Source organism: Callorhinchus milii, unplaced genomic scaffold, assembly GCF_018977255.1.
Source record: "Callorhinchus milii isolate IMCB2004 unplaced genomic scaffold, IMCB_Cmil_1.0 Scaffold3, whole genome shotgun sequence".
NCBI lineage: Eukaryota > Metazoa > Chordata > Chondrichthyes > Chimaeriformes > Callorhinchidae > Callorhinchus > Callorhinchus milii.
In genome coordinates this window covers 91,383,906-91,397,389 of record NW_024704744.1, presented here as the reverse complement: position 1 = coordinate 91,397,389, position 13,484 = coordinate 91,383,906, and the positions used below count along the sequence as shown (strand labels likewise).

Here is a 13,484-nt window from a genome sequence, read left to right as displayed (position 1 = left end):
TATAGAATAAATGCGGGATCTGGTTTTGCTAACCATGTCGGCTCATTCTCCTCAGTCCCCATTCTGTTCATCACAATTGTCCAGCGAAGCATCGAGTTCCTATTCTTCATCAGAGAGCACCAGCAGATCTTCTGTATCTGCAATATCATCACCCAAATCATCTTATCAGGAAAGACAATCATGGCTTGACATCATTAATTCATCGCATGCTGAACTCGAGCACCAGTCCTTAACCTCCACTGTACAATCTAGTGTAGGATCTTCACAGGAGGAATCTTCACAGTGTGAAACAGCAATATCCCAACTGGAAAAGACTCTCTCTGGATCCCACGAGGATTTGGCTCCTGGAGAACTACAGCTCACTTCTAGCAGGGAAAAGATGGAGATAGAGGAACAGCCAACCATGCTGAGTACCTCGGAGAAAGGTGAGGAAACAGTTAAGTTACTTTATTCGTATCAGAGTGAAGTAGTTCCACAGAATAATTTCCTGAGGAACGGAAGTATTCAACTTGTCTAATGAGAAGCCAGGGCACTAAATTACTTTCACTGTGGTTATGAGCAGCTCCACACCATTGGATTTTATATTTTTGCTTGTAATCTTATTATCATTCGTAATAATAATCTTTATATTTGATATATCACCTATTAAATAGGGTCTCCTTAGAGCTGAACTGGCCCCAAGGTGATGTGCCTGGCAATGGAATGTGGGAATCGAGCCAGACCTCCTTGACGGTCTTTAGTCCGGTTCCTGAGCCAGGCCGGTCCGCAGTATTCCAGGGCACTGCTGATGACAGCACAGCCCACCCTGGCTCATCGGCAGCACTTGGAAGGGCAGACCAGTCACTGGGAGCAGGGAGTCATCCCACTCAGCTCCTGTAAACTCTCCAAACCAAAGCCCTAATGGGTAGTGGGTCCTAGCTGGACAAGCAGCGGGAACGCTGCGCCTAATACTTTCCGGAATTAGGTAAGCAGGATGCATCCCTCCAGGGAGAGAGAGCGCATTCCATTCCAGCAAAATCTATCTGGGGAATTTCCATGTGTAGCTGGGTTGCATGGAATTTTCAGCTTGGTTTGGATACTCTTAAGCATGGTGATGGGTTTCTGCAAGTATCAGACACCCGTCTGACTCAAAAAAAAAACGATAGTACCTTTCAAGTTAGGAGGACATCTCTAAAAGCTTATCAGTACATTTTGTAATGCGTGGTGACTACGTATTTTGCAGGCAAATGCTTTTGATTACGAATTTCTTACTGATGCATGAAGATTGTTACACTTCAATATGGATGTACACCTGAGCTCAGAAATACATTACAAAATTACATTTGTAAAGCGCCTTTCACTTCGGGTGGACATCCCAAGGTGCTGAACAGTCAGAGTGAATAGGACCCAATCAGGGGGAATGGGATCAGGGAAGGGGAAAGACGGGGAGAATAGGAGGGTAGCTGAAGGTATGGTCGAAGAGGAGGGTCTTGAGGTGTGCCCCAAAGGAGGCAAGGGAGGGAGCGAGGCAAAGGGAATGGAGTTCCAGAGGGTGGAGGCAGAGAGGCTGAAGGGCTGACCGCCAATGGTGTGGCAGGCCAGGCGGGGGACAATGAAGTAGGCTGAGCCGCGGGAGTAGACAGGTTGATAAGGGGTTAGCAGATCGGAGAGTTAGGAGGGGGCAAATATAATTACAGGACAAAAATATACACTGCGGATTTAATTTGTCATCTCAGATTACATTTTCCAATACAATCTACTTATTGTAACTCAATTATTATTATTATTGCTCAAACTGGCATGTGGTGGAATCTTAATCATAATAATAATCCTTGCATTTAATATAGCGCCTTATCACGTCTTCGAGACACCTGAAAGCGCTTCATAGGATATACTGTAAGGTGAATTGACTATATATTTTGTGGGCAATTGTGGGCGGCAGCAATTGCGCACAGCACAAGAAGGTTCATTATTGTGGATGCTGCGAAGGTAATGAATGTTTGGAGCAGAGAACAAAACAGCAAATACCGACCTTGGCCTGTGGACAAGTATTAATTTCAGGTCTTGGTAAGTACTGCCTGCTGGGTAGCCAAACCTAGCATTAAGCTGTTCAAAAGCAGCACAGTCATTTCACATGTTGGGATAATAGCTGAATGTTTTTTTTGTGTCAGATCCACAATTGTTGTGTCCCATATTTTACTTTTGCCCGAAGGTTTTGGTTTGTCTACAATAGCCAAAGCACAGTAAATGGAGCGTGTAATGTCCCTGTTGAATATTTTATTTCCACTCTGGCTTTCAGTGCACTATGGGTTTTCCACTTAACTTCATTCTTGAAAGTAATTCTGTATTTGTGTTAGACAGACTGACATGGAGTACCTTCTATTTACATATAGTAAGTCCACACCGATCGCCATCTGAGTGAGCTATTAAAAGATTGTGATAATAATAGTATAATGCTTCCATTTGATATAACGCTTTATCACGTCTTCGAGACATCTCAAAGCGCTTCACAGAAAGTGGATATTTTGTGGGAGAAACACAGCAGCCAATTGCGCACAGCAGTATCCCACAAGTAGTCGTGGATTGAGTGACCAAATTATTTTTAATAGCATGAAGCAGAATTCTGTACTGCCAATTTATTTTCTGCACAAATTGTATTACTACCACAACAAGTCTTAAGGTGTCAACCACCTTAAGATCTTAATAATAACTCCCTTCTCTTTTCGAATAGCGGCATATAGGTCTTTTAACATCCAACTGACAGGCAAATGGGCCCCCCAATAATCCAAGCACTGCATTGGAGTACTGTAGGATCTTTAACCTCCACGTTAATAGATAAACGGGACCTCTCAGTTTAACATCTTACCTAAAGGACAACGTGGGGAGGCCGTCCCGAGGCACTGGACAGTCAGGGAATTGAATACGAGCAGGGGGTTAGGATCAGGAGGGTTAGAGGGTAGAGGTAGAAGGGTGGTCAAAGGCGTGGTCGAAGAGAAGGGTCTTGATATGTGCCTTGAAGGAGGCAAGGGAGGGAGCAAGGCAAAGGGACTGTGGGATGAAGTTCCAAAGGTGGGGCAGAGAGGCTGAAGGCCTGACCGCCGATGGTGGGGTGGGCCAGGCTGGGGACGTGGAGCAGGCCAGAGCTTGCTGAGGGGAGGGAGCAGACAGGTCGATATGGCATTAGCAGATCACAGAGGTAGGAAGGATCACGGCTGTGGAGGACTTTGAAGGCGAAGGCTTTAAAGCCCTCCACAAAGGCTTTAAAGTAGAACACCTCTGACAATGCAGCAATTCTGCCAACATTCAGAGTAAAAGTGCTACCAACTGAGCCAGGTTGGCGCCTCAGATCTGCAATGATAGTGATAATAATTAATATGATCAAGATTTTTAAAATAATAAAAGGATTCGATAGGGTAGACACAGAGAAACGTTTTCATCTGTTGGAGGAATCCAGAACAAGGGGCATCATTTTAAAATTAGAGCCAGGCCATTTAGGAGTGAAATCAAGAGGCAGTTTTTCACCCAAAGGGTAGTGGAAATCTGAAACTCTCTCCCCCAAAAGGCTGTGGATGCTGAATCCATTCACATTTTCAAGACTGAGGTGGATAGATATTTGTTAGGTCAGGGAATCAGGGGATATGGGGCAAGAGTCCTGTAGCTCAATGGTTAGAGCACTCGCTTTGCAAGTGAGAGACCTGAGTTCAATTCCAGGCAGAGGGCGAAACCTTAGGCAAGTTTCCTTACTCCACACAGAGCCTAATAATAATCCCTCCAAAAACAATAAATAATTGGTCATTTTCAATCTACGACTGTTTGTGGGACATTGCTGTGCGCAATTGGCTGCTGCGTTCGCCCACAAATATACAGTCAATTCACTTTACAGTGTGTTCTGTGAAGCGCTTTGGAACGTCCTCCCGACGTGAAAAGCGCTATATCAAATGCAAGGATTATTATTATTATTTATTATTAAGAGCGGGTAATTGGACTTAAGGTATAGATCAGCCATGATCTTATAGAATGGCGAAACAGGCTCGAAGAGCAAATGGCCTATTCCTGTCCCTATGTATCTAAGGGCACAGCTGCCATGAACACCAAAACCACAGTATAAATGTGTCATTAATAGTACCAAAATGTGCACAATCAGTAGAGGGGGGTCCATCTGGCCAGCCCCCAAAATAATCTTTTTAAAATACTTTAGTACAACTCTCACACCTCAGTCAGTTTCTTTGGCAAATACCTGGTTGTAACACAGTTGTAAGGATCCATAAAATCGTAGCCCACTCTATAATGAAGTTGAGAGCGAGTTTCACTGCACAAAGTGACTGGCAAGTCTACTTGCTATTTTCTACAATTTAAACAGGTGAGTCAAAGATTGACAACAGAGATGCTTCCTGTAATGGAGTCCTGTAGCTCAGTGGTTAGAGTGCTCGCCTCACAAGGCGAGAGGACGTGGATTCCCGGACAGGGAGAAACTTTGCCCAAGTTTCCTTACGCCAAACACCTCTGTTTACTTAGCAGTATGAACCCGGTTTCAGTCAATTGGCAGATTGCTTTTTCGGGGATAATAATCCCTTAAAAAAAATAACAATAGTTTGGTCACTCAATCCACAATTGTTTGTGGGACACTGCTGTGCGCAATTGACTGTCAGGTTTCGGCTACAAAATATACAGTCAATTCACGTTACACTATATTCTGTGAAGCGCTTTGAGACGTCTCAAAGACAGGATCAGGCGGTTTATCAAATGGAAGTATTATTATCATTGTTGTTCCTGTGTGGTATATGCATAATGCAGGAAATTGTTGATGACCTGGTTACCAAGAAGTTGGCTATTTTTAGCGGCAGGTAGCTGTTAGAAATCAAATCATTACACTGACTGCTCTGAAGCCTGGGTTTGCTCTGGGTTTCCACTTGTGTCAGATGCTCAGCGGTTCAAAACAGAAAGCACCATGACGGGTTTCTGTGTATGACTGAACCAAAGTTTCATGTATGAAATTTACGGGTTGAAATTTCCCTGACCTTGTTTTCAGCATAGAAATAGGCAATCAGTAACTCAGCCCATTGTCTACACTGTGTTAACATCCCCACTAAAAATATCTATTCCAATTTATTTCCCCATAACCTCTCATTCTTTCCAATTCCCCTTCAAGTGTAGTGCTGAACAGAGTTGGTGGGCCATTGTGTGTGTGAAAAAGAGAAGGCAATTTTATTGTTGGAGACTGAGATTAATGAGAAACAGATTGCTATTAGAAAGTAATTGAGCAACTTCAGATTAGACTCAAAGTATTGAACCCAGATAATTATTTAGGTAGTCAAAGAAGTGGTGTGAAGAAAACTGGATGAAGTTCATGAATAATGAGACTGGTTTGGGGGATTATTTGGGTTATTTCAACCAATATGACGCTATCAAATTGTACCAAATACAGGCTGACTATTCTCTTCAACCATGCCTTCTGCTCCCCTCTCGACTCTCTGCCCCCTCCTTGCTCCCTCTCTTCGCTCCCCTCACCCTGACCATTTCCTCCCTGCTCGGGTCCCTTGGGACGTCCTTTGCAGCGCCTTGGGATGTCCTCCTGACGTGAAAGGCGCTTTATAAATGGAATCTTGTTGTTGTTGTTGTCCCGACCCAACTGTCCAGCGCCTTGGGACATCCTCCCGACGTGAAAGGCGCTCTATAAATGCAATTTTGTTGTTGTTGTTGTATTGTATGCCTATGCTGGTTCAGGAAGGGGAACTGGGGAGATCAAATGGAAAATGAAACAGGTTAACGCAGAACTAAGGTAAAACATGTTATTGGAAATATATTGAGTAACCAGCAGGAGGCGTGGAAGTAGATGTGTCAGTATTGTTGAATGGCCAAAGTGTATGATGACTGTTTTATACATTCATATATTCGTCATTCACTTCATGGCTATTTGTGGGACATTGCCACGCAAACATTTGCCTGCTGTGCTCGCTGCACTTTACAATAAATCTTGTGAAGCACTTCGAGATGTCTCCCGACATGAAAGGTGGTATATCAAATGTAAGGATTATATCATTATAATTGCCACATTAGCCTATGGGTGGAGTCCTGTAGCTCAGTGGTTAGAGCACTCGCCTCGCAAGCGAGAGGACCTGTGTTCGATTCCTGAGCAGGGTGAAATGTTGGGCAAATTTCCTTACTCCTTATTTCCTTACGCCTCCGTGTATCAAGCAGTGAGTAGGAACCTGGTTGTTAGTCGATTGGCAGATTACTTTTCCGGGGATAATAATGCCTTCAAAAAAAAATCAAAAATTAATAATCATTTGTTTACTCAATCCATGACTGTTTGCGGGGCACTGATGTAGTGCCTTATCACATCTTAAAGACGTCTCAAAGTGCTTCACAGAATATACTGTAAAGTGATTTGACTGTATGTGGGACTATGTGAGAGAAACACAGCAGCCAATTGTGCACAGCAATTATAGTAATAATCCCTTAAAAAAAATAATAATAATAGTTTGGTCACTCAATCTATGACTGTTTGTGGAACAATTGCTGTGCACAATTGGCTGCCGGATTTTGCCCACAAAATATATAATCAATTCACTTTACAGTGTATTCTGTGAAGTGCTTTGAGATGTCTAGAAGATGTGAAAAGCGCTTTAACAAATGCAAGGATTATTATAATTATTGCTCAATGTTTCACCCTGACCGGGTTCTCTCGCTTGCGAGGAGAGTGGTCTAACCACTAAACTACAGGACTCCACTGATCATTCTTTCCCATGGTATTTAAGTTAGAAGGAGAAATTGCTCATGACAAGCGAACTTGAAAAATACTGCTAGCCATGGGAAACGCATAACAATTGGTCTTTGTATAGAGTAAAAATAGTTTTCAAAATGAAGAGGCCTTTTAACACTTTGGAATTACTAACACGACTTCTGCAACATTCAAGACAGTCCTTTTTTGTTGCAAACGATCAGAAAACTTGACTTATAATGTTAAGTGCAATATTGAGAAAATATAAGGAATATATAGTACCAGTTGAACTAAAAAGAATAAAATAGACAATGATCTACTTTAAGAAATATTAAAGAACAGTGAGCTATACGCTCTCGGATTAACTCTGATTTGCTTAAGTGAAATCTTTGTGTGTGTTGACTTTGGCTTACAGAGTTGACTCTGTTTAAAAATGTTCAGCCTATGGTTTAGGAATTTATTTGGATGCATCACAAGAATAGAACAAGCCCTTTGGCATTATTTGATCGCGCCACAAATCACACCCAGCCATCTTCCTATTACAGGCCTAAGCTTGTTCTTCAATATGCCAGTGTCATTACCTCAACCCCTCGACTAACCTCCTGATATCTGTTACAGCCATTTATTGTTGATATCAACTCACCCCCATCCAGCCTGATCCATTTACGCTACATAAATGAAAGGCGCCATATAAATATAAACCACAGCGTACTAAATTACCTCCTGATCTCTGTCCTAAACTTGCCCTCACAAGGAGAAAGTATTGAATCATCAATAATCTCTTCTCATGTAAACTTGTGAGCTACACTGTGAGCCAATGTATCAATACCTATGTGTAAAGGCATTCCATTAAATGCCTTTAAACATACCAATCTATTATTAGTACTTTTTTTCAGGAATTATTACAACAACAAAATTGCATTTATATAGCGCCTTTTATATCGGGAGAACTCCACATCCTGCAGTTTAGTGGTTAGAGCACTCGCCTGGCAAGCGAGGGGACCTGGATCCGATTCCCAGGTGGGGTGAAACCTTAGGCAAGTTTCCTTACTCCACATCCTCTGTTTGTGGGGTAGCGTCCCAGAGCGTTTGATAATGGTGGAGTTTGCCACTGAGCCGGGGGGAGAGGGAGTGGGGAGGTGACCGTAAGCACGATCAAAAAGGAAGGTCTTTAAATAGGATTTGAAGGTGCGGGAGGGAACAAGTCGGAGGGATTTAGGGAGAGAGAATTCCAGAGTTTTGAAATGTAGTAGCTGAAGGCATTGCCACCGATGGTGGAGCGGAGGGGACAAGGATCAAACAGGAGGCCAGAGCCAGCCAAACGGAGACAGCAGGTGGTAGAGTCAAGGGTAAGCAGGTTAGAGTTGGTAGGGAGGTGCAAGGGCATGAAGGGAAAGGAACTATGGCTCCCTGTTACGCTATCCTTGATCATGATTTGTTTTAACTAGCCCTGGCTGAACTTTGCTTATCTCTCTGTATTTCCAATTTATCCCTACTTCCCTCCCCATCCCCACCCCCCACCCCTAAAATGGCTCGTGTGTGCTTCACAAAGCTCTGCATATTATCTCCTACTCTACTAAACCTTCACCAAGGGCAAGATTTGATCTCTAAACCTCAAATTGCATTTAGGGTATTGGTTGCACAGAATAACTTGAAGCAAGTAGTCATCTGAATGCTGAGATAACATTGTTCTGTATTTATTTTAAGTGTATATACTGTGGAGTTGAGGCAGGGCTTTTTAACCACTGTTTTAGCATGAACCCCCAAACCATGATGCTGTTTGTAATGGATGTGCTGAAGACTTGTGCATTGTAATATACAGCTTTTTGTCGGAAAAGTCATCGTTTACAATAATGAATACCTTGGATTAATATCAAAGCAATAACGTAGCCAGCATTCAGATTATAGAGAACATAAAATGGGTATTGTGTTTGGGGGAAGCGGTAGGAAGATGGATAAAGGCTTTGTTTATAAAGTTTCTGGAGTCCTGTATCTGGTTAGAGCGATTGCTTCACAAGTGAGAGGACCGGGATTTGATTCCTGGGCAGGGTAACACTTTGGGCAAGGTTCCTTACTCTACATGCTCCTGTTTACCTAGCAATTAGTAGGAACCCGGTTGTTAGTCAATTGGCAAATCGCTTTTCCAGGGGTAATAATCCCTTATAAAAAATTGGAAAAAATAATAATTTGGTCACTCAGTCTATGACTGTTTGTGGTACACTGCTGTGCGCATTTGGCTGTCGCGTTTCACCCACAAAATATACAGTCAATTCATGTTATAGTGTATTCTGTGAAGTACTTTAAGCTGAATCGAAGACACGATAAGGCACTATATAAACATGCAAGGATTATTATCATTATTATTATTAAATCCTGTGAAGTGGTTTGAGATGTTTCACAGTGATTAGGCTCAATAACAATTGGAAGGGTTATGATGTATTGGAGTCTGTTCTTGGGCAGAATCGTCTTTTTTCCATTATGCTGGTGGCTTTGTGACTGATTACCAAACACCACAGATGTCTCGTGATACAGTACTTTGGCAGATGACAGGCTGTGCATTTCCTGGTATCTCCATTGATAAAGCAGTCTGAAACCTCTCCAGTGTGTTGTTGGTCTCTAACATAGGGGCACATGTGGCCTGTTAACAGCTCCTCAGCCTCAGGATGAATGGGGTTAATGTCCAATATTCACTTTACAGTATATCCAGTGAAGCGCTTTGAGATATCTCAAAGATTTAATCAGGCACTACATCAAATGCAAGGAATATTAAAATAGCGCATCTCAGTCCAGACGAATTGCAGGATAGAATTTGGTCCAGATAAAAAGCAGGATTATGTGAATCACTCATCGTGCACAAAAACACAAGCTCACAGAGTGCTTCTTCTGTGTAGTTGTATAAAATGCAGCTGTATTTAACTGAAATGAATATTCAACAAACAACAACAACTTGCATTTATAAAGCACCCTTCACACGGAGTAGTGTCCCTGAACTCTTGACATTGGTGGAGTCTGACTCCGAGCCAGGGGGAGAGGAAGTGGGGAGGTAACCGTATGTACAATCAAAATTGAATGACTTTAGGTGGGATTTGAAAGTGGGGAGGGAAGGGACAAGGCGGATTGAGAGAGAGTTCCAGAGTTTTGTGGCATAGTGGCTAAAGGCACGGCCCCTGATGGTGGAGCGGAGGGGGCAAGGGACAGATAGGAGGCCAGAGCCAGCAGCCGAACAGAGGCAGTGGGTGGGGGAGTGGGGGGGTAAGCAGCTAAGCAGGTTGGAGAAGTAGGGAGGTGCGAGGGCAAAAAGGGATTTGAAACGTGTGAGAGGATCTTGAAATCGATCTGTCCGTAATTGGAAGCCAGGGGAGCTTGGCAAGTTAGCCAGGAGAGGAAAAGTAATTAAACAGAAATAGAAAAACAGTCTGAGAGCACTGGCAGGACATATTTCATTCGTTGTATTGCTCGGGAGATATTACGTACTTCCAACAGTATAAAGTGCACGGATTTAAACATTTGACTTTTTTTTTATCCTCAAGAACAACCACAGAGTTCTGATGAAATGGAGCAACTGTACAAGTCTTTAGAACAAGCCAGTCTTTCACCCATTGGGCAGCACAGACCATCCTCGAAACGGGACTACAGGAAATCCTTCATAAAACGCAGCAAGAATCCTATCGTCAATGATAGGTTACACAAATTCCGAGCTTTAAACAGTACATTAAAGGTATGTGAATAGATTCTTTGTCTTGTGCCAATGGAACTAGTAAGCTGTAAGATTTTTTTTTGCTCAGCCGGATGTCTGACACCTACTGGAAACCCATCACCGTGCTTAAGAGTATCCAAACCAAGCTGAGATTTCCATGTATCCCACCTACACATGGAAATCCCAGAGATAGATTGTTGGAATCGAATGCACACTCTCTCCCTGGAGGGACACATCTTGTTTACCTAATTCCGGAAAGTATTGGTGGGGACCCCAGAGTGTGCATTGGGGTAACTGCTAGAGTCTAACCAGCTAAAACCACATAGCTTGCCACTGATAAGCTTTAAGCTCCTTTCCCAATACTTCGTACTAGGTCATGTAATTCAATGTGTGAGACAGAGGAAGGAAAGAGGAAGACTGCTGGAACTTTGAAACTAAAAGGCCTATTGTTAAAAATGAATGGTTTATCTGCTATTGCTTGTGACTTGAACCAGATTTGTGCAATGAAAAACCATAATGCTGTTCCCCCAATGATTGGTTCTGGGTAGAGATGTTGTTAAAGACATCGCCTAATGTAAACCTGAACCACACAGACCAGGAAGATGCTGAACTTGATTTGTGGTTGATGGGAAGTTAATAATCCTTCCATTTGAAATAGAGCTTTATCACATCTTTCAGACATCTCAAAGAGCTTCACAAAATGGACTGTAAAGTGAATTGACTGTATATTTTGTGGGTGAAACGCAGTAGCCAATTGCGTACAGCAGTGTCCTACAAACAGTTATGAATTGAGTGACCACCTTTTTTTAAAGGGATTATTACCTCCGGAAAAGCGTTTTTGCCATGTCCAGGAATCAAACTCCCCACTCAGCTCGCCCCACCATCGGCGATCGGGCCTTCAGCCTCCTGCCCCCACCCTTTAGAACTCCATCGCCTCGCCCCCTCCCTTGCCTCCTTCAAGATATGCCTCAAGACCCTCCTCTTTGACCGTGCCTTCGGCCACCCTCCTACCCCTACCTTCAACCCATCCTGATCCCAACCTCCAGCTCGGTTCCAAATCCTTGACTGTTCCAAACGCCTTGGAACTTCCTTCCGGCATGAAAGGCGCTGTGTAAATATAATTTGTTGGTGGTATTACCGGCCAACTGCATTGAATCACGAGAAAAATAGTCTTACTCATTGCTGCATGTGCAGAAGAACTTCATTTCCCACGATTCAGTGAAGTTGCAAGTGCACTAAACAGCTGAATGAGGAACTACTGCATGTGCACTTACTGACTGCATTGAATTATGCATGCACAGTGCAGATAGAAACATAGGAACAGAAATAGGCCATTCAGCCCCTCAAACCTGTTCCTCAATTCTATACGATCGTCGCTGATCTGTACATCAACTCCAATTACCTGCCCTTGCCCAGTGTCCCTTGATACCCTGACCTAACAAATATCAGTATTTTGATTAAATTGGATATTATACAATTTATACAAGTTTGACTATAACTTGTACTTCACGTAAGTCATATTAAAGGTTATGGCCTGGACTGATGTGACTTGTGTGAGTTTTACTGTATTCAAAAAGAGAAAAGAGTTTCTCCTGGTGTCCTGGCTAACATGCCCACAATATTAAAAAAAAGGATTGCTAACCAATTTGTGGCTGGTTGTGGCTCATGGCTTTTTTGTGTGGATATCGCTGTTGCATTTGCCCAGAAAACAGTTACTACACTTTACTGTGCAGTGAAGCTTTGAAACATTCTTCCTGATGTGAGAGGCGCTATACCAAATGTATTATTACAAATATAATGCATAAATGATTGATCTAGCAGTAAGTTATTTCATTCAAGACTGAAAGAGAAAGTTGTTTGCGCCTGTGGAGTTCTTCTGTCTGATATTTCTTTCCCCCAACTCCCATCTTCCATCCCCTTTTCTCTCTCCTCCATTGAACAGTCAAAACAGGCGGACCTCGCTGTAATAGACCAATTGCTGGAGGATACACAGTTCACAGCGGAGAAGTTCAGGCAGTGGAAGCAGGACTACTCATTGCTGTTGCAGGATATCTGCAAGGTTTACCGTCCAGAGACCTGTTCAGAAGAGAATGCAAGCGCATCAGAGACTCTGAACTCATCCCATCTCGAAACAGATGTCTGAAGCACTGAGAGGAACTTCACCTAAATGTTACCCTTCCACTGCTTTGGTCCATCTTTGAGTACTGGAGGACCACCAGTGGGCCAACACTGGCTTGACTGATGGACAGTCATTGTTATATTTATAAGTAGACATGTAAAGTGGATATCTGCCTACAGTGTAGGGTTCGGGATGCTATTTAACCTGTAAACAACACACAGACACTACTGCACTGACAATAATGGATTGTCATTGTGCTATTTGAAGGAATATAAGATTCAAGGCACAAGTCTGTGAGGGTGTTACTCATGCTGGAACAGCACTTCACAAGTTACAAAATTCTATTATTTCTACCGTCAGCATTGGGCCTGGCATGATTCGAGAGCACAGAACATTTGAAAGGTATTCCCACGTGTCAGTAATTTGATACTCATCAGTGTAAAATACCACTTTCAGGGATTAGAGAAAGTACCAACCCATTTCTCCTACAATAAATCTGAATTGCATCGAAACGTCATATTTTAAACACGTTCAATTCCTGCCTGAACTGATCAAAGTGCTTGTATATCCGTATTATAAAATGTACCTGAGATCTTATGTTTACAGGTCTTGCATTTTACTAATCAAATTTAAGTAATAAAGCGCAAATAAACACTGAGGATGTCTTTTGCCCTGTGTGAGGCTCATATGGCCTTCAGCAGGAAAGATAATTGGTAGATAATTACGCCATGTCTTTATTAATCACTTTACTTAAATATTTCCTGCATTAATTCACAGTCTTGAGATAACATCTCCTCTTTGACCCGTGCTGAAAATTGAACCATAGATTAATTAATTAATAATCTTTAATAATAATAATAATAATCCTTGCATTTGATATAGCGTCTTTCACGTCGGGAGGACGTCCTAAAGCGCTTCACAGAACACACTGTGAAGTGAATTGACTGTATATTTGTGGGCGAACGCGG

General features: G+C 42.6%; 1 protein-coding gene across 3 annotated transcripts in view; it reads left to right on the top strand.

Annotated features, from left to right (window-relative positions):
- ipcef1 (interaction protein for cytohesin exchange factors 1) overlaps positions 1-13,174 on the top strand; it is a 37,179-nt gene extending 24,005 nt beyond the window's left edge. For all 3 annotated transcript variants that reach the window (XM_042333050.1, XM_042333051.1, XM_042333052.1), the window contains 3 exons: positions 56-425; positions 10,231-10,418; positions 12,340-13,174. In XM_042333050.1, the coding sequence (XP_042188984.1) occupies positions 56-425; positions 10,231-10,418; positions 12,340-12,540 (759 nt within the window). In that variant the 3' untranslated portion in view covers positions 12,541-13,174. The remainder of the gene's footprint in view (positions 1-55; positions 426-10,230; positions 10,419-12,339) is intronic.
- The last annotated feature ends 310 nt before the right edge of the window (positions 13,175-13,484 follow it).